We start from the raw sequence: 27,680 nt of genomic DNA on the forward strand, positions 1-27,680 counted from the left end.
AAAATTAGCCATCCTTCTCTGCTTTTACTTTAGAGGTAGACTCACTTGTTGCATCCCTTCGCTTGGTTTGTAATAACCCAAAAAATGACAGACTTCTTTGTCTCATTCTTTATACATTCTTTAAAGATAAAGAACGATTCCCTGTTTATGCTTCATTTACATTTGTTTGTTTGTTTGTCTATTGTATTATTTGTTTTCTGTGACCATTGTCTATACGTGTGTTTTGTACTGCAGTTTCTTTGTTGCAATTACTGTACTGTGTGTTGTTAAGCATCAATAAAATAAATAAATAAATAAATAAATATATATATTTTGGGCACTTGTAAATATCCTGAGATTTTACCACTGCTTGAATGAGTGTGCGTTCACTAGACTGGCTGTCAAAGGCCATAGTCCTACTTAATAACTGTTGTGGAGATCCATATCAGTATAAAAGATGTAGGCTACACCAGGTCGTAAAAGTGGACTGTTATACCACAGCATTTATTTGGTGAGGGAACATAACAGGTGGAATACATAAAAACGGTAAACATGACACGTTTTGATATGATGGGGAAATGTCAACATAAAGGACAAAGTTTCCTTGTTTGCTATGCAGGCAGCAAGGCAGTGCTGAGGGGAGCCTGCCGCCCTGCTCCTCTCAGCCTTGTGTGCTCCATTGTCAAGCATCTTAAAATGGAGGCTCTTTTTATGTAGTTGGCACATTCAAAGGTAAGTTATTATCAAGGTGAGGTAAGGACAAGGTAAGTGCTTTTTACTTTACTGATTCTTTTGAAGGCATAAGGATGGTGTCAAACTAAAAATAAACTAAATAAATGATGCTGCATTCTAGAAACATCATTGCATTAAACTGAAGGTTTTCTATCAGGCATGGATGCATTTGTAAAGGTGATGGGTGATTGAGGTGATTTTCAGTTAAACATAATCATTTTCTTTTCTTATTTTTCTTCCTCTTAAATATATAATTTCCATTCAGCTGTTATTAATGACACATTGGGATAAGAGTTACACTCTTTCTAATGGTGAAAAAATGTGAAAAAAACCTTGCATGGATGTTTCCCTGGCACAAACTGCCATGTCTAGTGCTCAAAGCACATTTCATCCAACATGATTTTGCAGCTTGCCTTGGATTCACTATGCATTCAAATTGCATCATGCCCAATGCAAAAATGCAAAATCCACATAATATTATTTTTTAATAAGCACTGGGTCAGTCCCAAACCAGAAGACCAACACATCTATATGTTTTAAGGTCTTCAGGTGGATATGTATGAATCAGCCATTTTGCCATAACCAAACTCATAAAATAAGCCAATTTGGCAAACTGTTGGAATCCACATTCCAAATGGTAAACAATCATGACAGTGACTTTCTTCTCACCACCATCCTCAACTCAACGTCACTAGTGTTGTAAACAGAAATAGAGATGACAGGCCAAGGACCAGTGACCAGTGACAAAAATTGACACTATTTTTTGTAGTGCAAGAATGTTTGGGGGGAAATGGTATTTTGGGAAGTGTCCAGGTGGTACCAGTCCAAATGTCCACACACCTGATCCACAAAGGAGTGTTTAGGGTCAGCACATAAGAACACATGGTTTGGGTTTGTCCTATTTCTAAATCAAGCCACAAGTAGGGTGTGCTTGATATCTATTTCCTCTTGTTTTTTATGCTAAGACCACTGTACACCGACACACAATGCAACAAATGAGATGCATAACCAAAGCATGTAAATACCTAAACACACTCCTCTAAAGTGAGGACACTTGAGGCAGGCCTACATGTTACAGTTAAAAAAAATGTAGCACTGGTCATTTAACAAAGCTCATCTACCTCAGGTTCAGTGCCTACCAAATGCAACAGAGAGCTTGTTAAATAGTCAAACAGGTATTAGAAAAATCTTTTGATTTCTTTTTCGGTGCACCTCACGTGAAGACTGTCGATGGAACATGTCATATAGCCGGTCACACAACTGAAGCTGAACGCTCATGTGGGGAATGCTGCAACAATCACATTCCACTATAATCCATGGAACTAGCTACACCAGGCGTGACAGTGGCACATATTCACTGCAGACATACAAAATAATCCCATCTTCTACGACTATGTTTTTGCCCACTGCGCACTCCCCAATTTCAGCATGGCCTTGGCCTTAGACTATGCTTATTGTTCTTCACTGATTAAGCCAACAGGAGGTATGGTGTTCACGTCTTCCTCTCAAAACGGGTTGGCGTGTGATAGATTCTGACGTTTCTCTTGAGTGGTAACAGAGGCACCTTAGGGAGCACAAGTTTAACTTTGGACTTTGGAGATGGACAAGAACATACTATTCAGTGTTCAACGAGAGAAACGGCAATGTCAAGAGATCCCACAGGATGTACAGATGCATGGTGGTAACCACTGAAATGAAACAAGTCTCTTTGTCAGTCATAGTCATAACATGACTGCTCGACGATGGCAATGGGCTCGGGATTAGGTTGGTAACAGTCTTCGTACGAACCACTAGGGATTTATGGCACGATGAGGGGTGATGCTCTGTGATTTTTTATGTGTCTGTTTGTGTGTATGTGCACACGTGTGTGTGATTTTTTTTGAAGGTGAACTCCACAGAATGAGGAGGAAAGGCTCTTGGATGCACAGTGAGCAGGGTCTGTCTGGCCCAGAGTGGCCAGTGTGTCAGAAGTGCACAGGGAATCCCGGGTTTAGCAGGAGTGGGTAAAAGGGGGAGAGTGGGAAAGTGGAAGTGGTTAAGGAGGAGGAGGAGGAGGAGTTTGTACAGAGGGGTTAAGATTCGGCATTGGCGTCGTCGGCAGGCTCCTCCATCTCGTTCAGCCTGTACATGAAAGTCAGAAGGAAGAGAGCCACGTCCAGGGAGCACCAGTAGGCTGTGTGGGACGTCACAGCAGACCAGTACCGGCTCTCCACCAGACCCTCCCGTAACTCAAAGTCAATGCGATTCTCCATTTCCACTACAATAAAGAGGCAGCACAAATGTCACACTTTATAATATGCATCACTTTAGAAATAACACTGAATTGAATTAAATGGAGGGAACAAACATACTTAGGGCCATTTCATAGTCTATACAAGCTGCTGTATGTGGACGCAGTTGTAAACCCAAGGCTCAGGCACACATGGAAGACCCCTCTCATAGTTTACGCAAGCTACATTGCACTCCTTTCTGTGTAAAAAATTTGGACAACACGTTTTGCCACGCAAGTGTAGTAACCCTCCATGAGTAGCTTGATGCATTTGTGTGTATGTAGTTTGCATAGACCAAGAAACAGCCCTTATACTTCAACTACTATGCACAAAAGAGGACCAGGAGTCATTTCTTACATGAAGTGTAGTCCATGATTGCAGAGGTGGACTGGGACATGGCGGGCTCCTCTTTCACGTCGGCTGCCTCTTTTTTCTCCTCTATCTTTTCTTCTTCTTCTTCTTCTTCGTTTGTCACTCCTTCCTCTCCTGACGCCACGTTGTCTGGCTCAGATGTGCCGCCCTCGGAGTCCGAGGGTTCTTCCTCCACACCGCCCACTTGGCCACTCGAGCGTGAGAACCGAGAGAAGAGAATCTCGCCCAGTCCTTTCCCGATGCTGGCCGCCCCTGATGAGCCAAAAGAACAGCCTCATTTCCACACTCACATGCACACACGCACATGTAGTCACAAAGACAGAAAGATGCACACTAGCACACACTTTGAAGTGCTTTTAACTCACATTAAAAGTATTTACAGAAAATATTACACACACACACACACACACACTCACACTCACTCACACACACAAACTCCAAAGCCTTCAAACACATACATACACGCATGCACAAATACCTTCCAAAACACACATACACAAATGCACTCCGGCGTCTAGTGCACAAATGCACTTCGACAACACCGCTCTCAACACAACCCCACGATCAGCGCAGGTGGCCGCAGAGTTGGACACTGGAATGCAGGGTTGCGTTGATAATAATGGGGCCTATGTAACCAAATGTGGAAAGTGGAGCGGAGGGCCCTTAGGTTCCCTTTTCCGTGTACCTCTCCAGTCTAAACTGGATCTCACTTTTCTCAACCCCACTTTCTCTCACTCCTTTGATTGACAATTCACCTGTTTATTTATTTGCCTTTGCATGCACTGGTAATTCCTTGGAATCGCATTTCTACTTTTCTTTATCATTCTTCTATATACAGCGGGGAAAATAAGTATTGAACACGTCAACATTTTTTTCAGTAAGGATGAATCCAATGAGGCTATTTGCATGAAATTTTCATCAGACATTAGTATTAACTCAGATAATCCACCCATAGAAAAAAATCCAAACATTAAAGTCCATAAATTGAGTTATGTGTAATAAAGTGGAATGACACAGGATTGAACACGCTTGCTGAAATTTCTTAAATACCTTGGGGAAGAGCCTTTATTTGAAATGACAGCTTCAAGGCCTTTCCTGTATGACGAAACTAATCAGTCGCAGTATTCCGGTGTGATTTTGGCCCATTTTTTTAAACAGATAGTCTTTTAATATTGAAGATTCTAGGGGTCCCTCTTGTCAATCCTGATCTTTAGTTAACTTCCTAAACTATTTAATTGGATTGAAGTCAGGGCCTTGATTTCCTTTCTCTGAGTTTCCTTGCTGAATGCTTTGGATCATTGTCTTGCTGGAAGGTCTAGCCATGTCTCATCCTCATCATCCTGGTGAATGGCAAGGTTCTCCAGGAACAAAAGGGCTCCATTCATCATTCCTTCAACTGTAAGAAGTCCGCCAGTACCATGAGATGAAAAACAGCCCCACACCATGATACCACCACCTCCAAACCTCACTGTTGGTATGGTATTTTTAGGGTGATGCACAGTGCCATTTCTCCTCCAAATATGGTGTGTAGTATGACATCCAAAAAGTTACATTTTCGACATGTTTTTCTCCAGTAATAGAGTCATGCGGGGTGAGTGTGCATAGAGGCCATGGCGGTGGAGTGCATTACCTATGATTTTCTCTGTAATAATTGTACCTGCTGCATCCAAGTCTTTCTGGAGCTTTCTCCAAGTGGTCCTTAGCTCTTGGCCTACTCTTCTGACAATCCTTCTGACTTCCTGGTTTGAAATCTTGCAAGGAGATCCTGTGCATGGCCGGTTAATGATGCAGTGATGTTCCTTCCACTTGCAGATAATGGCTCCAATACTGCTTATTGAATGATTCTGAAGTTTTGAAATGCATCTGTAATTAGTTCCATTGATATGTTTTGCAACAATAAGGTTGCAAAGGTCTTGCGAGAGCTCTTTGCTTTAACCAATCATGAAATGTTTCTTGTGTGACACCTTGGTAACGAAAAACCTTTTTATAGCCCATCAGTATGTACTAAGCCAGCTTATATTAATTTGCACAGATAGAAGGGATAATTACTCTCTAACTACTTATAGATTCCAGCTTGTTCCTTGCCATTCCTTGCCTTTGTGTACTGCTTTTTCTTAGCATGATCAATACTTTTTTCCTTTGCCATTCCACTTTTTTACTCATAACTCTACTTATGGATATTAATGTTTGGATTTTTTAATATGTGTGGATTACCTAAGTTAATTAGCCTGGCGGGCCATCCTATATCATTGAAATGTATAGTCTGGAATCGAACCATTCACCTCGCTTAATCCAAGGGGCGGGCAGAGAATTGTCTTTCAAACTGCCTAGGCATGCAATAGGCCAGCCCTTCTGACCATATCCATTATCCGATCCGGTCGGCAAAGCGGCAAATACATCCTTCTTGAAAAGGAATGACTTAAGTGCATTGTGTTGCTCAACTTTCAAAGAAAAGCACAAGTCCAACTCCTCCAAAGTTGGCGCTTACCCGATTTAAACAACCGCTCTTAGTTCGCCATAGCCACCTTCCTTGTTGTTCACTGTCGCAGGACTGTCGTTATCCTGTTAAGCCCGCCTTAAGACTCTCTAACAAAATAGAGCACTGTGATTGGATGACGTCCACGGCGTCAGCCAATAGAAATCCCTATGGTTTGGTACTATACGTACAGGCTGAGCAAATTCATTTGCCGCCGCTAGGGTGCGTCTAGATTTCTAGGCTATAAGTTAATACTAATGTCTGGTGAAAATTTCATGCGAATAGCCTCACTGGAAGTATACTTACTGAAAAAAATGTTGACGTGTTCAATACTTATTTTCCCCGCTGTACCCCTCTCTCTCTCTCTCTCTATCTGTCTATCTATCTCTTACCCATGATGCTGGCCTTGCCCAGGTTAGTGATGGATTCTCCGTAGTGCCTGCGGGGCTGTGGAGGGGAGGTGCAGGGGCTGGGGATGCTCTCTGTGTCAGACACCGAGGCGCTCTCCTTCAGAGGGTTCAGCAGCGTCGGACGGATCTGATCATACGGCGTGGGGCTGGTCGTGTTATACCTAACAGAAGAGCAGGCAGAAATAACATATACACATATAAAATACATTCTTGGCGCTTAGACCAAAATGTAATACGGAATACAGAAATGATCAGTGAAATTTTTGCTGCTATTTGTTACAAAAGACCCCCCGCAGGGGATGATGCAGAGAATCAACAGTACCACTGCACTGACTGAATTAGGCATTCACTGCAATGCTTCATCGTGTAGTAAAGTAAGTGCACCTGTACATAATCAGAACATAGTCTGACCCAACATGGGAGGATGGAGGGCAAGAAACCCAAGAGGGAGTATTTGAAAAGTGTGCAATGTTAATTATGGGATGCAGAATCTACTCCACTGGTTAAGGAGAGGGGGAAAAGCTGGGGAAACTGAAGAAATAAAGGGTATATCTCCCAACTAGAGCATAAACTCCCTAAAGGGCTCTTTTTCAGTTTTCTGCTGCAAAGCACATCTGCTCCTTCTTGAGTCTGTTCCAGGATTTTGCACAGGAACAGTACCTCTGAACTTACAAGTGATTTTACTGCATGAGGGCGAGAAAATCTTTCAGAGACTTGTCTTAAGTCCGAGCTTTGCCAAGCAATGATCAAGGACTCTATTTCACTCCAACTGAGATGAACTAGAATATATCTGCATAGTAATGTTTTAACTTTAACCTTGAACAGCCATGATGCAATTGAATAAAAATATACAAGCAAGGGAAATAAGTATTGAACGCATCAACATTTTTTTCAGTAAGTATTAACTCAGGAAATCCACACATATAAAGAAATGCAAACATTAAAGTCCATAAATAAAGTTATGTGTAATAAAGTAGAATGGCACAGGAAAAAAGTACTGAACGCGTGACATTTCTCCTACAAACATGGTGTGTAGTATGACAGCCAAAAAGTAAAATTTTGCTTACACCTGACCAGACTACATTCTGGTGTGCATAGAGGCCATGGCGGTTGAGTGCATTGCCTATGATTTTCTCTATAACAATTGTACCTGCTGCCTCCAAAACTTTCTGGAGTTTTCCCAGAGTAGTTCTTGGCTCTTTTGGGTGACTCTACTGACTATCCTTCTGACTGCCTGTGCATGGCAGGTTGATGATGGAGTGATGTTCCTTCTACTTGCATATAATGGCCCCAATGCTGCTTACTGGAAGATTCTGAAGTTTTGAAATATGTTTGTATCCAGTGGAAATCCAGTTATTTCCACTGCCATCCACTCTATTACAGACTTTAATGTTTGGATTTTTTAATGTGTGGATTACCTGATTTAATGCTAACACTTGGTGAACATTTCATGAGAATAGCCTCACTGGAAGTATACTTACTGAAAAAAATGTTGACGCATTCAATACTTATTTCCCCCGCTGTATATGGATAGATGTATCGACACAGAGACTTATGCACATACATAAGCCACATGCAAATGATGCCTTTTCTGACATGACAACAACTTTACTAACTCACCAGTGTATTTGGACAGGGGAGATATTACTGTAGTGCTTCAAGATGAGGGGCTCCAACCTGTATGCCTGGAAACAAACAAAAAGCAATTACTTTTTGATGTGCACAAAATATAAATAGTTTCATTATGTTTTCTTTTCTTGCTTCTCTTTCACTCACCACTGGGTCAGTTGGGTGAAAGATATTGAAAAGGCGCTGGCAGATAGACTTAGGTAGTATGTGGTCCTGGGTTCCATTAGCTCCTGGTCTAATGCCTCGTAAGGCCAGAAACACTGCCAAAGGTGAACCCATGCAGAAGAAATTTTCTACCTGAAACCCACATTAAAAACCCATAAAACACATTAATATACAGTACATTAAATAATTACATTATGATTTATTTCACTATTTTGATTATTTCATACATGAATATGTATAAAAATATGAGTTGGCATTCCCACACTTTCAAAAAATGTGTACTCCTAAATTGTGTGCAACACAGTCTATCTCCATTCACAATTCCCTACGCCATCGTTGTCTTGGAAGCCATCTTCTGCAGCGAGAACTCATCTCAAGAAATTAGCCTACCTTAAATTTTAGGGCTGGAATAGCCTCTGAAGACGGAGTCTGCAGACCTAGAATCTGGTCCTCCAGATCCCTCAATCTACAAACAGTCATGGAAATTATTAGTAATTTTTAAATAAAACTATAATCAGGGGGAGGGAGGCTTATTTTAAAGTATAATATTGATAAGCTTACAGTTAATTCTATGCCCATCATAACATACAAGCTTTTTTTAGCATGAGAGCTACATCTGGCAGGACTTTTTAAAGGTGACATATGGATTGTATACTATAGATATGATCTAACCACATAATCTCAGATTAGGACAGCAATATGGTTAGAAACGCTAGATAGGAACCATAACACGAAAATTACAAATACCAATGGTTGACTGAATTGACATCATTACACACTTTTCCGGTAAACTCCAGACAGCAACTGATAGCTGACAGTACCCAGTCAAACACTATCTTGGCATAACACTGACCTTTGGCTTGGAACCAAAGATAAACTCTCTTCTCTCACCCTCACAATACGGAATTCCTTAGACAACACAGAATGTGCCTCCCACAGATAGGAAGAAAAGGCTCCCTAGAACAGAGCAGGGTCTGTATCAGACCCAGAACTGGCTACTCTCAAAGTAGACCTTTGATTTGGGAACAAAGGTACTGTGGGTTTGTTCCTCTCAGCCTGATGTCTCAGACAATGCAAAATGGCGGATAAACAAAAGTGTCCTCAGAGGCTACTGTACCTGAGCCGGGTGAGACGCAGTTGCTCGAGCAGCCGACGCTCCTCGAAGCCCGGCCTGCCCGTCTCCAGGTCCTCGGTGTCCTGTGCGGCCATGTAGTGGAAGCGCACCGGGTCCCAGCCCGTCATGATGTCAAAGGTGATGACACAGCCCAGGGAGTGGGACACAATGGACACCTTCCCGCTCTCTTCAAACTGGGGGTTTCGCTTGCAGAAGAGTGTGTAGAGTCTGTTCAGCTCCTTGGTTAGACCGCGAGTGATCTAAGGACAAAACAACCAGTAAAATGGCGCTCCTTCTTTTTCATATTATATATTTATACCTTGCATGTATGAGAGATGATGTTTGTGCACTATGCATTGTGTGATATGATGTGTTTATGTGTGTGCGCCAACCTGTGGTATGTATGTGTATCAACATGTGGGGTGTGTGTGTGTGTGCCCAAAGATTTTGTCCTCAAATGCCTTGTTTTATCCACACGGCAAACATATTTACTTCACTGTTATTGAGGAATAAATAAAGCAGAGAATATTACGGTTTTAAGAAGACATTAACCGATTCTCAAAATAGTTGGCAGTTGGCCTGTGGTGTGTGTGTGTACAGTATGTGTGCGTGTGCACGTGTGTGTCTCACCTCATCCCTGTATAAGGGGCTGGTGTAGTACATGATGTCCATGGCACTGCTGTTCAGCATATCTCTCAGTCCTCTCACTTTGTCTGGGGTGATGGAGTCCACAGTGTCTGAAGCGCAGCAAAAAGGGCCAAAAGGAAGGGGTCTTGTCACAAATTAGTACCAAACAAGGTGTTTTTTTTATTGTCTTCCTAGTTTCACTAGTTTATGTTTTAGCATGATGACCCTGCCTATCTTCAGGCTCAACGATGGTTATCACTCTGTAAACAAACCCACCCCTACATATAAAAAACCCTAATTACTGTATATATAATTTATTATCTAGTTAATAATTTTAGAAACCAGTTGTCTTACAAAAAGTGATTACTGTAGGTCTCCAATGTGTTTTATCTTTCACATATTCTCAAGCATATAAAGTAGAAAGCTATGAAAGATGCATAGTTATAAGAACATAAGCAGATAAAACTACCATCAGAAAAGTCTACAACAGCACTTTGTAACTTGTTTTTGAAAAAGTGCTGTAAAAATTAAAGATTATTATTACTTTCTTGTGCTGGGACAAATACACCCTCTGTCGCTCATCCACATTACTGCCATTCAGCTCAAAACAAATCTAATTCATTGGCTTAGTCACCAAATGTACATTGACCCCTGGACTCATAAATGTAGTTTATGTAGGTGCTGTTCAATACCTCCATCCAGGGACAGTTTGGACCGCCACTCAACAGGTAAGAACTCAACATGCTCATTTGTGCGGTCAGAGAAATGCTTCTCCTCCATCTTGCGAGCTGCATCTCGCATCCTAAATGTTAACAAACATGGATACCAGTATACACACACACACACACACACACAAAACTCAAAACACCAAACACAAACATATCAGTGATCATCAACAGCCTTGTGTTTATCTCTTCACAGGTCCCAGTTGCAGTATAACAACTCACATGCTGGTGTTCCTGATGATGCGACCCTGATCCATCTTCTGGCCAATCCCATGAACCACAAACACGATGTGCGTCGTCTCCGGTGGCGTGTCTTCAGGGGCCGCCTCCTCCACGTATCCACGGTGAAGTCGAGTTCCGCTGCTCGAGGCTGATAGATAATATAAAAGCTCAGCCAAGTGGACATAAAAGACTCAATGGCACTCTGCCTTTCACTCATACAGTACCACAACTTGCCATCATAGCATTTGAAGACAGCAGATAAAAAACGCATTATCTGATTCTAGAATGACCTTAGCCTGAACTGAAATATGGATTGCAGGTTATTTATGCATCAACGCCTAGCCTGTCCTTTGCTTTACTTGATGTAAATACATGTTATGCGAATGTGCAGCACTAAATCATATCTGACCCCAGTGATACTAGAAGTGATCCATCACTGGGTTACAAGCAAAGATGTGATTTACACAGCATCAGACAGGCCTCTCTTGCTTTGATGGGGAGGAGAAGGAGGGCTTGGGGGGGCAATAAAATCTGCCAGTGACTGGAGCTGATTGTGCACAGACCTTTGGAGAATCCCAGCTTCTGAGTGACAGTCCGCGCAATCTTGGAGGTGGTGGCATCGCTGTAAAGGTACACCTCATCTATGCTGTGCCAGTCCACGTGGCTTCGGCTCAGCTTCAGGCTGTGAATCGCTGATAGAGAGAGAGAGAAATTTGAGACGGCCCAGGACAAGGAGTTTTAATGAGTTTCATTGATTGAGTCTCCCTTGTGAGAGAAAGATGCGTGGTCGTGATTACACAGTCAGGGAAAGTAAGACCAAACTTGTCAGGCTTCTACGTGTGTAGGAAAGAGAGTGAGTGGAAGCATGTGTGTGTGTGTGTGTGTGTGTGTGTGTGTGTGTGTGCCCGCCCATGTTCTGCCACTGCAGCTGCTCCATCTGTTAAGTGTTTATACCCTGTACTGCTATTTATGTTCAATGTGAACTTAAAATAAATTATTCAGATGTATATATGCTCATGTTGGTGCACACACACACACACACACACACACACACACACACACACACACACACACACACACATTATAACCATGCATGTCTGTAGCTGAGATTGTGAATCTCCCTGTCACACTGAGACTGCATGAGTGAGTTTGCGTGTGCTCAGTGCTCGCTCTGGCTGGCATGTCGAGGGCCCATGTTCAGCGTTCAGCTGAACTCAGCTCTTAACACGGCACGCCCTGACCCTCATTGTGTTGCTGACCCCCGGCTCTGCATCACAATGCGAGCCCCCTGACCCTTCGCCCCGGCCTTTCACCCATATACCCCACCATGCCCCTACCCTGCACCACCCCCCACACACACACACACGCACACACCCACAACACCACAGACTGACTGTGGACTTAACTTACACTCCTTGATGTCCACGGTTGTAGACACCACTTCCGTCTCAAAAGTGTCCCTCATCTGCTGGCCCCTGAAACGTGCAAGGTGCTCCAGTTCGATGAGGTCGCTGTCCTCCTCCTCCAGGGGTAGCCAGGTGCCATCGGTGAACCACTGCCCCCGCATCACCGGTATGCGGTCTTGCTCTGTGAACAACATGGCAAAACAAACGTATGGCTGCTACAAGTACACCTGTATAATTACAACTGTATTGATGTGAACTTAAATGAGCATTCAGGGTATGGTGTTGTTTAACCTTATCACTGCAGAACACAATTTGGCTGATGCACTGCATAGTTAGTGTTGCAATTCGAGCTTTACACGAGGCGCCCATGTGTCAGCAACAGCTGAGCGCAGGGTCATCGCAAAAGTACGAATGCAGATCAAGGGCCTAACTGAGAGCCATACTTACGATTCCAGTAGACCGGGTAACATTCCTTCTCTTTAATGTCAACTTCATAAAGACCTCCTCTGACGCATACGGCGTCCACGTCAACGTCTATGCTGTCCACATCTACCGTTGAACACGCGCTGTCCCCTCTGTCACTGACGGGCAGTCTGTCCACAGGCTCAGGCTCAGTCTCACCCCCCGCTGGCTCAGACCCCCCAGTCGACCCACTTATATCCTCCGATTCAGACGGTCCCCGGCGTCTGACCTTGTCCGGATTAAGTTCGCAGAATTTTCGATAAGCAACCTCGATTTTGAGAGAGTCGTGTCCGACGAAAGGTTTCCAGGTCCTTTTGTCTTCCTTGTAAAACCACCGCAGTTCCTCTGGTCCAAGCTCCGTGACAACCTCCCCGCGGTGTCTGGAACTGTTAGAGCGATTTCGCTTTTTCGTGGTGATGTTGCCATCACTTTCGCTGTAATTTGGGTCGCCTGTGATTTCCAAATAAGCCGTTCCTGGATCAGAACTAAGTCGTGCATGATAGTCTGTATAGACTTCCTCCAGGCCTAAAATCAAGCCGTCCTGGGATAGCCCACGTCGATCTCTTAGCAGCGGCAAATGTCTATCCATACCCGGCTGCACCGAATCCATTCCACCATGTATAGCATCGCCCATCGGCTGTTCATAGCAAGACACAAACACATCACTTGCCACATCCCATTCACTACCACTCACGCTGTTGTCCGCGCTTTCAGGTGGAGTGTTAAAGGACTGTTTGTCCTTTAAACTGCTCATCATTACAAATGATTGGTTTTTGAGTCTTATTTGCCCAATAAAAGTAACGGTTTATCGTTACTAACCTCTCCCTCCACCTTGCCTACCGCAGTCAGTCACCACCATCTGTCCGAAAATTGTATTCAGTTCATGAACTGAAGGCCTACATCGGACCTCAATTGCTCTTTTCCTATCTCAGATCTGTCGCATTCTTTCCGTCAGTAAACTTATTCGAAGGAAGCCTATACCTGTTCACCTATAGCCTAAATTATATTCCGCTTCTATAGCCTAGTGCTTGCGAATCTTGCTTGGGAGACAGCAGTGCAGTGGTTGCTCCTCCCCAATGCGTGCCAGCGCGAGCGCATGTACCTCTCGGCCACCGTACGTGAAAGGCGGAAGTATACAGAATGATGCGGACGTGATCGTAGCTGGCAGCTAGGCTATATTGTTGTAGTGGTAAACTACAGCTGATTTAACATGTAAAACAAAGTTTCAACTTTAAAATGGCTGCGGTGTTTTTAGTTATGCTATATGAATACTCTCCGCTGTTCTACATCAGCGTGATAACACTGTGTTTCATCATTACCGCTGCCATGGTGTTGGGCTGGTAGGTGAACTGAACTGAACTGTCAACAATAACTGTCAGAGATGGCTACGCACCGCTGCTCTGCAATGATTATGAATGACGTTTAGAAAAATCAGAGATTATCTGCTGTCAGTTAAATAGGCTAATACAGTTCAATGGTGGTCGTGGTGTTAGGTACAGCTTTCTATCTTACCATTGTTAGTCCTGGTCTTGAAGAAGTAGCCTGTCACGGAATAAGTGATGTCACTTATCTGTCATTTTATGTGTAGGCTAGCCTAGTCCTCTATGAAACACCTTCACGCCCTATACTTATCTCTCTTATGCCTTTGACAGGTTCGGTTTTGACGTGCCTGTCATTTTGCGAAGTTCTGACGAGGCAGAATCGCTTTCAACTGCACCGGAAAAGACCATGGTCCAGGTGACAAATCCCTTTGCTCTGGAGTTGGGGACCAAAACAGCCTCAATTACTGGTTAGTATCAATTAGCACAGATTCCTCATATAGAACCAAGTTCTTTATTTGTTAACTGAGTGGACTAGTAGGCCTACATGAAGAGGGAAGTTTACAGCTGACTGGGCTTCTCTTCTGATCATATTATCAAAAACAATAGAGGTGATCAGATTCCAATAACTTGTGTCTTCTTTGGTGGGCTTGATTTTAGAGGGTATTACGCTGCGCCCTGGCTGTTTGGAGGAATGTGTCCTTACCTGCTACTGGGGCTGCAGCATCCAGGCACTGCAGCTGGCAATGCAGAGCCACCAGCGCGGGCCCCGGCTCAGCACCCCACAGCTGTTCCAAGAGGCCCTTCACTTCCAGTACCACCACTGTCAGAGCTTCATGTATCCTCACTTTCAGTAGAATCAGGCACCGACATATTATTTGTCTCAGCGTTTTGTTTACCTCTTTGGACAGATAGTAGGAGGAAAGTTTATTGATCCACAAGGAAATTATGAAATTTGATCTTATGGGGACAAATGCTCATGCTATGGACAATCAGTAAAGCTGTTTGATGCTTTAACTCCTCCCAGTGTGTGAAAACAACAGCAGTCATTGAACATGAGGTCCAGACTTGTTTTCTTTTCATTATAATATTGAAAGAAAATAAATGTAAGTGGTCTTCTTCAAATGTAAAGCTACTGATATGTGAGTGTATGTGAAATATCGTCCAGGCTCTAAGTCCCGATGCCCTTATATAGCTTAGGTTCCTTAACTCAAAGGTTCAGCTTGGACAAAGAGAGCAAAGAGGAGCAGTTTAGCCAGATCCCTGCAGACCTGGGAATCACAGACCTGGGGCCAATGCCACGGGAACGCTACCCTCTGGTGGCTGTGCTGACTCTAGCAGAGCCTGACGCAAGAGAGACATACAACATTGTAAGTAGGCCTACTACAAGAAATCTAGCTCACTTCTCGCTCGAAAGGGAAAAAATCTATAAGGATTCAGAGGGTACAGAGAACTATATTCACTAGGGGTGTAAAGGTACACGTATTTGTACCGAACCGTTTAGGTACAGGATGTTAGGTTCAATACAGATGCGTACTGAATGTGCCAAATGCAGTCTTTAACAGGAATCAACAGTAGTTTTTTTTTTTGCTTGCAGACCATGTTGCTCTTGGGTGCTCCTTGTTGGTGCCCCCAATCCCAATCCTCCCCACCTTTCTTATGCAGCCCTTGCCACTTAAACTACTAAACCCCTCTTCTACTGCACTTTTTACCCCCCCACTTTGCACAAATAGGCTGACACCAGACATAATTTCACTGCATTTCTTACTTCCAGTAACTATATGCATGTGACAATAAACTTCCTTGTATCCTTGTATGTTTCAAATTCGAGTTCCCACAAAAACATATTAAGTAGCAGACCATTATCATATGTCAATTGACATCAAAAACATTTGACACCTTTTCAAGATGGTATTCCAATTCCGCATGAAAAATATTGTCAGTGAATTTTAGATTATCAATTTCTATAGGCTTACTGTACCGAAAATGAACCGAACCGTGACTTCAAAACCGAGGTATACAACGAACTGTGATTTGTGTACCGTTACACCCCTAAAATTCACATTTAGTGGGTGAAGTCAAATTGCAAGATAAACAAATTAATATGTTGTTTGTGCTCAGTATTGTACTTAGGGGTGGGCGATATGGACAAAAAATATCTCGATATTTTTGTGATTTTGACGATAACGATAATTAGTCGATATCCTTTAAACATTTGTTTTTGTTAAAGTCTGAGTTACTTTACAGCTCATTATTTATGAATAGCATCATTACAATAATAACCAATAACCTAACCTGTGACTTTTTACTTTTTAACCAAATCAACCAATGCATTGTCACTCTATGACACATTTCCAATTCTGCCCCCACTTGTGTGTGGCAATGGTCTAACCAGCTACATTAGAGAAGATGAATAGGCCTTAACAGTTTCCCAAGAGAAAGTCTGAAGCTGAAGTTCCTTCCAAACCTTTACATAGGATTCACTGTAAAACTAAGCAGACCAACACATCTCAGTTATTTCCTTCGATGTTTTGTTTAAGAGCAATCATAGGCTAGCATTCCAAGTTACAGAATAGAAACTAATGCGTTAGCTTATGGCTAATATAGATATTTAGAGCGAATTTCAGTCCATTTACAAAATAGTTCTTTGTTTACAACTGACTATTAAAATACTCAAAGGCTAATGTTTTCTCTCCATATAATACTGTGTAGGAAAAAACGTGACTGTCTCATCAATGCTACTTGAACAGAAGTAGCGCATAAAACCCATGATAAAATCCCAAGTAGGCTACTCTCGCAGCACAAAATAAACATTAGCGTGTGACAACGTTGTGACCCACTAGTGATCACGTGACACTTGCTCTCTGCTGCAGCCAGGGGCTTCTCCCGCATAGCCTGCCCTACACAATAAGTTCTCCGTCGTACGACAGATTTCAATTTGATTTTAGAAATGCCATATTTGAGATCGGTGCAGATTTGATGAGAAAAAAATAAGGGGGGGGGGGGGGCTATCACCTTTTATTTTCCTTTTTTTATGGCAACTACAAATATTAGGTCGGATGAATTGTGTGTGATGGTAAATGTTTAAAGACCTAATAGTGTCTCAATCAGTCACCGCTCAAGAAGATAACGTCAGCCATGAGTTTCGCTTTGTTTATGTTGTAGCTACACTCATTGGCCTGAGCGTTTGCTTAAAAAGGAATAACGGTCTAAAAGTTGGATTATAGTGACACAATCAAGACAGCTGACGAGGTTGGCCGATCCGTTTAACTTTTTTGGATATGATTGTGAGCTCTATGTGCGAATTCGGAGAAGAAGCGTAGGCTGTGTTCTTTTCGTGCATCAATGTGGACAATTTCTTACTGTCGCGAACTCTTGTCAGGGGAGGTCATTAATTTTGGGTGTCGCTATGACTTGAACAGATAGCCTGCTATGCCACCCAATGTAACCTATTATTGTTACAGTTTTTAATCAATGCAACTAATATTAGGCTATGTGTAAAGCGACGCAATATAAACCATAGCCTATGCAATTTATTATCCCGTCTATGACATATACAACAATGTTTTTCACAATTTGCGGTAGGTTTTGCGAAAGGCTAGGCAATCAAGGACATGGGTAGATAGACGGAGGAGAAATCAAAAATAAATATAGCCGCAAGCGGCAATGGCGGGCCCGAGCACCTGCGGGCCGCAACCCGTGACATTTCAGAATCCATCAAAGCACCGAAGTGGTGCATTTGTAAAATGTACATATTTGATGTGTGTGCTATTTGTTTTTGCATGTTATTTTCTGGAACATTTATTGCTTGGCCAGGTGTGGGCGCAATGCAAGGCAGGCCCATATTGTGTCATCATAATCATAATATATATTAACCTGAGAAATTTCAGATTATTCATTTTAAGCAAAGAACATTTCTGATACACTTTTTGGCCAGATGGTGGCACTATATTAGGCCTGTGAATTACGCATGTGAATATCATCACAATAATGATATCCAATATTTTATAAAGTTTCAGACCATTAAGGCATTCCATTTCTGGCATTTCCTGCAGGTGGTGGCTGGTGGGCCCATTAGATTATCATCATAATCATGATATCTATTAACCTGAGAAGTTTCAGACCATTCATTCAATGCACTGTGATTTATGACACATTTCCTGTTTATGTGGTGAGATATTAAAATCAGCAAATATATTACAACATTCAAAAATCCATTCACAATTTAACATCAGCGACATCTTGGCATAATGTTTGCCAAATTTCAAATGAATCTGACAAACCGTCTAGGAGAATGTTCAAATTGATCATGTGACATCAGTATAATTGTCATTCTTTCTGTTGCCAGTTGGTGGCGCTATGCCAAACATGCATTATGGGCATGTGAATATTATCATTAACATGGTCTTTAATGACCTGTGAAATTTAAAACATTTCAAGCCATGCATGGTGAATTATGACACATTTATTGTTTATGTGGATTTAAATTAATAATTTCGCCATTTCGTCAAATTACAACATGTAAAAAAAAAACTTCACAATTTATAATCAGGAACATCTCGGCATCATGTATACCAACTTTGACATGAATCGGATCAACCGTCTAGGAGGAGTACGTTAAAATTGATCATGTCCACAACGCACAAAATCTCAATTACCTCACTTCCTGTGGGCGTGGCTAATGGCATGTTAATACAAAAGTTATTTGTTTTTGGGAGTTACATACACCCACCAAATTTGGTGTGTTTATCTAAAACTATATGCCAACCACAAGTCACTGTGACGTAAGGGGGCGCCAAAGATCCTTGATTACTAGCAAGATAGAGCAACGTAATTTGTTACTATGGGAGCAAAAGCGGGACAGTTCGGTCTGCATAAGTGGGAGTGTCACCCTCGTCACTAAATAAACTTTCTCTCTTAATAAGCAATAACAACAGATAAACATAATTGTGTTCACAGTATTATTGTCCATAATCATGTATGATACCAATGAATCATTCTTAAGGACATGATATGAATAATTTAATTAGTCATGTGAACCGAAGCTAGCTAGCTAGCTAATGCTAACAAATGCTATACAAGTGGATGGTAGTAGCTATGGCAATACAGCTATGTGCTAACAAGTGACTAGTAGTTGAAGGACTTCGCTTAAACTTAATATACTGTTGCAAATTCGCTTGAGTATAAACTATCCACTTTAACTAATGTCAGTAGTGTTATTCAGCTAGTTGTCATTTCAAAGAAATTACACTTCTCCGATTAAAATGTTACCTTAGCTAAGAGGCTAGCTAGCATGATAACAACCGGACAGTAACTGGCAGCAGCATGGTCTAATATTAAGTTATTTTATTACAAATCCGAACACTAAAAAATTACACTATTAGGCTTGAAATGATCCCAAACACTTACAGATTATGACACAATTTTCCAAAAAACCCTCAACAAATCCAGAAAGACAAAATGACCAATTTATTGGTAAAATTCCACAAGTCTCCATTGACATTAGTGCAGCAAGGGCTTACTCTGGTCTGCATAAAGGGGGATTTCCCCCCCTCCCCCTTGCAATAATCGAACGCGGAAATTGTCGAACGTTTGCGCCTCTCGCTCCGCTTGAACCCTCTCTGGGGGCGCTATGGAGTTCCTGGGCAACGCCCGGTGCCAAGCTTTTATCCCTGTCTACTCACTGTACCACTTGATGTGTGTGCTAAATTTCATGCGTTTTCGACCGTGTTAACCACCTCAAAATATATGCCAACCACGGGATCAGTCACCTAAGGGGGGGGGGGAGTGCTGAGGAGTGAATGAGTGCAAATTCAGTATAGTGTGAAATGGGAAGTCTTGCAAACTTGATTTTATAGATTTTACTTGGTGTTGAATTGCATATTAACAAGAAAATTGTTCCAGATTTTGGAGTGCAGGGGACAAGCCGAGATGGGCTATGAGACATCTTGGCTTGTCACCTGCATCATGTTTTTGGGTGCAATACACTTTAGGTCAATATCACACCGGAATTCTCCTTTAAACACTTTTGGCCTGAAGTAATTAAATAAGTGGCCTGAGTGTAAGTTAAAGCCCTTCTACAATATTGCTGCAGTAGAAAAGAACAGCAATAGCTAGCTAGTCAGCAATGGTCAAGGATGGTACTGAAATATTGTTTTGTTCATCAGGAAAACTCAATCTCAATCAAAAACACTCTCAATTCGCCTTATTCACATGGCGGCCATTGGCGGCTAAAACCAGGCTACAGGGTACACAAACCATAGGATTGTTATGTTCTATGCATTCACCTGTATGTGGCATTAAATACTATATATAGTAAGTGTACCCTGTAGCCTCGTTTTGGTTTAAACAATGGCCGCTGTATGAATAAGGTGAATACTCCCTTTACTTTGCTATTTGCATCTTTTTGTACATTACAAATCAATAGGTCGCGACAGCAAAAGGGGTGCTATCTCTATAGATAGATATGAACAACTTATGACTTATGGCCTGAAAAAAGTTCAGTCAAACAATTATTTTTTTTTTCACTTTAATCCCTGCATACACCTCCTGGGAATGTATGAGTCTTCAGTGTGTGATTTCGAGTGTTTTTTTCCCCATAAGTAATTTAAATACTCAATAATGTCACATCTTTAAAACAACAATCACAATATATATCGCCCACCCCTACTCATTTTCATTTCTGTGTCTTGAAAGAGTAACAATACCGTGCTTTTCCCTAGAGTTTAACCTGAAAGAAGTAGATATACATATAGTCCATGAGCCAGGGGGGTTGATCGGTATCATCGGGGGGACAAATCCTATCATTGTTTTTTAGCAAGGTATACACCCCTAGTACTAGAAAAATCACGATAGCAGTGCAGGGGTGGTAGCGAAATCACTTTTTTCAGCTTATGAAGTTAACCCCCTAAGATAAATTCCGTTTTTTAAATCTGGTGTATATCTTGTTTATGCTCATGGTAGGGATATTTTCAATATTCTATAATATGGTGCTTGGTGTCATTGGGAAGGGGACCTTTTAGGCTTTCATTTAAGTGCTGAATCTGTCTGACAAACACAGACGTCACATGTCTTCTTTAAACCAGAAATAACACACATTTTCTCACAATTTCCGCCTAAACTGTATGCTTTCTTTTATCCCTGTGGCTTGAAAGAACACCAGGGACACAACACTCAACAACTTTAGTACTCAAGGCACTCTGATGATTCAGAAAATGTACAATATATACAATATAGCCATACTATTTATTTGTGAGAGCCTTAAATTAGACTTGTGTAGCCAGCACAAGTCTTCAAAATAGAATGGAGCCAATTGAATAGACAAATATGCCCTATTAGTCCAGGGCCAAATGGCCTAGTTTTTGAGATACCTCCACCCAATCATGTTTTTTTTATATCTTTGATGTCTAGTTTATGAAATGGATTGTTGTATAAAAATATTTTACTGCACAACTAGTTTTTGGATGGTATTTGAATCCTCCCCAAAACCGGATCTTGTGAAAATTTTGAATTCTGCAAGAAGGACATTATTTGCTTTGTCACATATCTTTGGAAGTAATGATCAGAAACTCACCAATACATTTGGACTGTATGTTCCCAGGTAGTTGGCCTATACAATGAAGTGATAAATTAACCATTATTTTTTAACACACACACACACACACAAATCACAAAGGGGGTCTGATCAGATTTAGAATCATGGAGGCCTCAGATTTGGTGGCCATTTATAACAAAAATATCTGACAAATATGGGTTTTGTTAGGTGAAAAGAGATTGAAATCAGAAACTAACAACTGTACAGTTAAATATTATACCATAAATCAATGTAATTTTTCACACACTCATGAACATAGCCCTTAAATATATAAATAATTTAAAAATATATATCAATTTTGGCTCCTGCAATACCAAATTGTATCATATGCAAGGTCATGTAGTGTGACATTTTTATCCAAAGTGACAAAAAAGGGAACAATAAAGGTACAGTGCAACTAGTTAGTGCAGCAATAAGCACTACTCGCATAGAATGGGATGACCGTTCAAGCAAAGTTAAGTCAAGGGAAGGAGAAGAGACATAGTCTAGTGGTAAGTGCTAGATTAAGCATGCCTCTAGCAGAGGAGGTACCCTCGAAAGAGTTGGGTCTTCAGGAGGTTATTGAAGATAGTGCAGCACCCACCTGGGTGATGCACGGCAGCCATTATGCGCCAGAACGCTCACCACACACCAGCTTGAGGTGGAGAGTGAGGGAGTGTATGAGCCAATTACAGTGGGGGATGATTAGGGGGCCAGATTGAATGAGCCAGGTTGGTAATTTAGTCAGGACACAGGGGAATCCCCTACTCTTTGCGATAAGTGCCATGGGATCTTTAATGATCACAGTGAGTCAGGACCTCGGTTTAACGTCTCATCCGAAGGACCGCATCTCTAACTGTACAGTGTCCCCGTCACTGCACTGGGGCGTTAGGATTGATCTTTTTGGCCAGAGAGAAGAGTGCCACCTACTGACCACCCACCAACACCACTTCCAGCAGCAACCTAGTTTTCCAAAGAGGAAAAGGAAGTACTAACCAGGCCCACACCTGCTTAGCTTCAGTAATTCAGCTAAGACAAGGTATCCGTTGGTCTGGCTGCTGGCACATTTAACGAGTGTCCTGTGAGGTAGGATTCAAACCAGTAAAGTGTTGAGCCATAGCTGCCCATGTTTGAGAGTATGGAAAGAAGGAATACAGTGGCTAACCATACCATAGGCTGCTGATAAGTCAAGCAGGATGAGTACTGAGCACTGATCTGTTGCTCTGGCTTCTTTTAAGGCTTCTGTCACAGAATACACAATGGCTAGCAGAACTAAGGGCTAAACACAGCCACCTCCCTGAAGACCCAGTGACCATCAAAGCGGCAGACATCCAAGAAAGGGTCTCATGCATGAAGAACTGGACAGCACCTGGACTAGACATGGTCCATAGCTACTAGAGAGTAACCTCCCTACATGAGCGTCTGGCCACACATATGAACCAAATACTGAGTGATAGAACCCACCCTGGATGGCTGACTGAAGGGTAAACAGTCCTGATCCTGAATGACCCCCAGAAGTGGGCAACCCCATCCAACTACAGGCCAATAGCATGCCTCTGTACAATGTGGAGGCTCCTCTCTGGCATCATAGTGGATGTGTGGTAGAGTACCCGAGTGGTGAAGGAGAAAACAGGCAGAGACAGCAGGTTAAAGGTCTCTTATGGCTAGGCTACATACCACTATATAAAGCAGACCTGACCGCAGGACTCACACCAGCCCCTTACCGTGCGTCACAAAACTTTGAACTCCTGCATAGAGAAAAGCCGGCGTTCAAATGGCTAATTAACTAATTACTTCCACCCAACACCCAAAACCGCCCCTACCTGGCAGACATCTAAAGTAAACGTCATGACATCAAAAATTTCCATAGCACACCTCCAAAAACACACATGATAAAATATTAAAGCAACACCAAAGAATTTTTGTACCTTAAAATAATGTTTCCAAAGTTGTTTCCGTGGTTCATCAACTCATAACAGGGTGAACGGCACTTCTGCATTCGCTTCGCGGCCCTCTATCGGCTATAACCGCACTATGTAAGTTTGCCAGATCGGGTAGCGGATCAGTAGTTCGATGGAATGAGACATAAAGAAACTACAAATTTGACTTGCATGATGTTGCAATACATCGTAATTTCATAAAATCATGCAACATATTCTACCTTGTCTATGGACATCATTATTTGCAAAGCAGTTGTTGGATAAACAAATAGCGTGCGTGCGACAGAGGAAAACAGACAGACCAACCTGTGAACTGCCTGAATTGACTACAAGAAAGCCTATGACTCAATACCGCACACATGGATCCTGGAATGCTTGGAACTCTACAACATCAAAATGACAAGAGCCTTCATCAAGAACTCCATGGTACTGTGGAAGACAACCCAAGGCCAACTCTGAGTCCATTGCCAAGGTCACCATCAAGTGCGATATATACCAAGGGGATGCTCTGTCACCACTACTGTTCTGCATAGGCCTAAACCTCCTGAGCCAGATCATTGACAAGAGTGGCTACGGCTACAAACTGCAGAATGGAACCACAGGATCTACAGTAGTGACATCAGATTGACATTCAGGCTAGACAAGTGTGGCAGGATGGTAACAAAGAGAGGTGGCCAGAACAGAGGGGATAACACTACCAGAGGGCAACCTAGCAAATGTGGGGGACAAATACCTTGGAATGCCACAGGCCAATGGGAACCAAGTGGACTTAGCAAGGAAAGGTGCTTCTGCCAAGTATGTACATAGGGTGAGATAGGTCCTGAATAGCCAGCTGAATGGGAAGAACAAGATGCAGGCCATCAACAGAAACACCTTACCTGTCATCAGGTACCCTGCAGGCATAATAACCTGGCCAAAGGCAGAGATAGATGCTATTGACATCACAACAAGAAAGCTCTTCACAATGCATGGAGGGTTTCACCCCAAGTCCAGCGTCCTGAGGCTGTACACTAAGAGGACTAATGGGGGCCAAGGACTAGTGAGTGTCCAGGATGAAACAACTAAGATCCACCAATACATCCAGAAGATGGCCCCATGTGATTGGATACTTAGTGAATACTTCAGGCAGCAAACACCTGAAAAAGAGGAGTGTGAGGAGGAACCATCATGCAAAGACTAAACCCTGTATGGTATGTACCACCAACAGATAGAGGAGGTAACTGACATTGAGAAATCCTACCAGTGGCTCCATACAGCTGGACTGACAGACAGCAAAGAGGCACTGATCATGGCAGCACAAGAGCAGGCCCTGAGTACAAGATAAATAGAGGCTGGGGTCTACCATGCAAGGCAAAATCAAAGGTGCACGCTGTGTAAGGAAGCCCCTGAGACAGTCCAACACATAACAGCATGATGCAAGATGCTGGCAGGCCAGGCATACATGGAGCGCCATAATCAGGTGGCTGGGATAGTATATAGGAACATCTGTGCTAAGTATGGGCTGCAGTCAAAATGGGATACACCTCCAAAGGTGATCAAGAATGACCAAGCCAAGATACTGTGGGACTTGAAGATATTACCTTGAATTTCCCCTGGGGATCAATAAAGTATCTATCTATCTATCTATCTATATATCTATCTATATATGTCTTCATGAAAACACTACATTTGAATTAAATCTAATAGCAAAGTATCTTCAAGACAGCACTACCTTTGAATGAAATCTATAGTATCTCCTTCCCATTTTGAATTTGCACTTTTCTTATCCTGTTCTGCATTGTCTTGTGTATTCTGTCATTGTTCTTCGATGTTACATTAGACATGAAGAAGCTGTTTTATTGCTCAATTTTGTTTTGTTTTGTTTTGAAAGCAATTTAAAATAAACATGGTTATGTCATATTTTGTATTACCTTTTCAATGTCCGCCTACATTCCATGTATGTTGAAGGGTATGTTTTTGCTACATACTCATAAAAAAAGGTTAATTTATCACTTCATTTTATGGGCCAACTACCTGGGAACATACAGTCCAAATTTGGTGAGTTTCTGATCATTACTTCCAAAGATATGTGACAAAGCAAATAATGTCCTTCTTGCAGAATTCGACATATTCACAAGATCCGTTTTGGGGAGGATTAAAATACCATCCAAAAAACTAGTTGTGCAGTAAAATATTTTTATACAACAATCCATTTCATAAACTAGACATATCAAAGATATAAAAAAACATGATTGGGTGGAGGTATCTCAAAAACTAGGCCATTTGGCCCTGGACTAATAGGGTATTCTATTTGTCCATTCTATTGGCTCCATTCTATTTTGAAGACTTGTGCTGGCTACACAAGTCTAATTTAAGGCTCTCACAAATAAATAGTATGGCTATATTGTATATATTGTACATTTTCTGAATCATCAGAGTGCCTTGAGTACTAAAATTGTTGAGTTTTGTGTCCCTGGTGTTCTTTCAAGCCACAGGGATAAAAGAAAGCATACAGTTTAGGCGGAAATTGTGAGAAAATGTGTGTTATTTCTGATTTAAAGAAGTCATGTGACGTCTGTGTTTGTCAGACAGATTCAGCACTGGGCTTAAATGAAAGCCTAAAAGGTCCCTTTTCCAATGACCCTAACCCTAATCCCTACCATGAGATGAAACAAGATATACACCAGATTTAAAAAACGGAATTTATTTTAGGGGGTTAGTAACTTCATGAGCTGAAAAAAGTGATTTCACTACCACCCCTGCACTGCTATCGTGATTTTTCTAGTACTAGGGGTGTGTGTATACCTTGCCAAAAATCACTATGAGACTTAATCCCCCCAGATGATACCGATGGCCCAAATTTGGGGCCCTGTCTCATGGACTAATATTCTGTGTGTGTGTGTGTGTGTCTTCATGCTCACCAACATATTTGGAGAGCAATCATTTTCTGCTAATTTGCTTTCAATTACCTTTTCATACCTGCTACATGACGTCAGTGTGTCCTTGTTCATTCACCCCCCTCCCTCCCTCCCTCAGGTTGCAAATGTCGCTGTGATTCATGTTCCTGACGACAAGTACAGGCTTTCAGCACGCGTCCTGTTCCAGCATCTCCTCACGGCACAAGGGAACATGTATGAGCTCAAGGTATCACTAGGCATATTATTTACCTTCTAAAATTGTATTTAAACTTGGGACTTTTTATAAAACTTGGGTTTTTATAAAAGCCCTTTGGTTCAGGCAGTCCTCTGCCTGACATTAAATAATGCTTAGCAAATCCTTTAGGTCAATGGCTGTCATCAGAGAGGAGCTAGTTGCAGTAATTATGGAAAATGTGCCAGGGCCATGTTTAAAAAGGAGGTAGCTAGATCTGCTGTAGAGACTAAAGCGCTAGCCTTTACTTCTCCATAGCCTCTCTTCATGTCATCTGATAATGAGGGATCAACCAGAGCAGCGGACCCCCCTGCCAGTGGAGATGCGTCTGAGGAGCCCCAGGGCCCTGGCGAGGAAGCAGTGGAAGAGGAGGATGACCAGGCGTCGGAGGGAGAGTGGTCAGAGGCTCAGGGGAAGGATTGCGTGGTGTGCCAGAACGCACCCCTGAACCGTGTGCTGCTGCCCTGCCGCCACGCGTGTGTGTGCGACGGCTGTGTGTCCCGACTACAGCACTGTCCCATGTGCCGCGCTTTTGTCATGGAGTCCTTTGCCTTGTGTCATAGGCCACCTGCTTCTGCTGAGACGGAGGAAGAGGAAGAGGAAGAGAACAAAGATGTCGGAGGAAATGGAGATCATGAAGAATGAGGAGTGATTTCAGGTTTAACCTAGAGGTGATGCCACTTCACCATAGTCCCTGTGGGATACTGAAGAATTTTAGCAATTTTCCAGACTAGTTGGATGCATCTTTAGTTACTGGACAGCAAGACTGATTGTATTTCATCTAGATTTGAGAATAAGTTGTAGTCAAGGCTATTTGATCTAGTTTTCTAGATCTTTTTGTTTGGTAATGGCAAGACTTGTATGTGGTGTTTTTGTTTTGTTTTATCCAAACGCTTTGTTATGCGTTTTCCTTGCATTCCATGGATGGTATTCGGAGGTTTTAGCAGTATTAGAGAACTTCCTTTTATTTGTGTGAATGTAGGTAATTCAGCAGCTCCTTTTGATTGTTTTTTTAATTCTGTTAATATATGTCTATGGTCTATTTATTTGTCTATAAGCTGTGAAGTACAATGAAGTGTAATGAAACAAGAAAATGCTTAAACACCAACATCTTGTCAGATGTATGATGG

The 27,680-nt window shown here is 42.1% G+C and overlaps 2 protein-coding genes across 3 annotated transcripts; one reads left to right on the forward strand and one right to left on the reverse strand.

Annotated features, from left to right (window-relative positions):
* Positions 1–456: 456 nt before the first annotated feature.
* Positions 457–13,681, reverse strand: ddhd1b (DDHD domain containing 1b). 2 transcript variants are annotated; one of them, XR_007194449.1, is made up of 14 exons: positions 12,575–13,681; positions 12,132–12,308; positions 11,285–11,413; positions 10,722–10,869; positions 10,467–10,576; positions 9,778–9,884; positions 9,151–9,407; positions 8,424–8,499; positions 8,016–8,165; positions 7,860–7,924; positions 6,222–6,400; positions 3,339–3,605; positions 3,063–3,180; positions 2,878–2,968 (listed from the first exon to the last, which is right to left on the reverse strand). XR_007194449.1 is itself a non-coding variant. In XM_048251240.1 (13 exons), the coding sequence occupies exons 1-13, from the start codon at positions 13,344–13,346 to the stop codon at positions 2,784–2,786; spliced, it is 2,622 nt and encodes an 873-aa protein (XP_048107197.1). In that variant the 5' UTR covers positions 13,347–13,681; the 3' UTR covers positions 457–2,783. The 2 variants fall into 2 exon arrangements, 1 of the variants encoding a protein (XP_048107197.1); XM_048251240.1 differs by lacking the exon at positions 3,063–3,180 and having other exon boundaries at positions 457–2,968.
* A 44-nt stretch (positions 13,682–13,725) lies between these two features.
* On the forward strand, positions 13,726–27,658 carry cgrrf1 (cell growth regulator with ring finger domain 1). The gene is made up of 6 exons (XM_048251271.1): positions 13,726–13,929; positions 14,242–14,378; positions 14,569–14,746; positions 15,131–15,278; positions 26,437–26,544; positions 26,809–27,658. Exons 1-6 carry the CDS (start codon positions 13,826–13,828, stop codon positions 27,193–27,195), a joined length of 1,062 nt encoding a protein of 353 aa, XP_048107228.1. The 5' UTR covers positions 13,726–13,825; the 3' UTR covers positions 27,196–27,658.
* The last annotated feature ends 22 nt before the right edge of the window (positions 27,659–27,680 follow it).

The sequence above is a fragment of the Alosa alosa genome, chromosome 8 (assembly GCF_017589495.1).
Source record: "Alosa alosa isolate M-15738 ecotype Scorff River chromosome 8, AALO_Geno_1.1, whole genome shotgun sequence".
Taxonomy (NCBI): Eukaryota; Metazoa; Chordata; class Actinopteri; order Clupeiformes; family Clupeidae; genus Alosa; species Alosa alosa.

Excerpts from the sequence above, each read along its gene's own strand:
- ddhd1b (XM_048251240.1), bottom strand. The coding sequence starts at position 13,346 with ATGATGAGCAGTTTAAAGGACAAACAGTCCTTTAACACTCCACCTGAA. Across the intron at positions 12,309-12,574 it reads TTACCCGGTCTACTGGAATC|AGCAAGACCGCATACCGGTG; the intron begins GTAAGTATGGCT and ends TGTTGTTCACAG. Across the intron at positions 2,969-3,338 it reads AATCATGGACTACACTTCAT|TGGAAATGGAGAATCGCATT; the intron begins GTAAGAAATGAC and ends TCTTTATTGTAG.
- cgrrf1 (XM_048251271.1), top strand. The coding sequence starts at position 13,826 with ATGGCTGCGGTGTTTTTAGTTATGCTATATGAATACTCTCCGCTGTTC. Across the intron at positions 13,930-14,241 it reads GCTGCCATGGTGTTGGGCTG|GTTCGGTTTTGACGTGCCTG; the intron begins GTAGGTGAACTG and ends TGCCTTTGACAG. Across the intron at positions 15,279-26,436 it reads CAAGAGAGACATACAACATT|GTTGCAAATGTCGCTGTGAT; the intron begins GTAAGTAGGCCT and ends TCCCTCCCTCAG.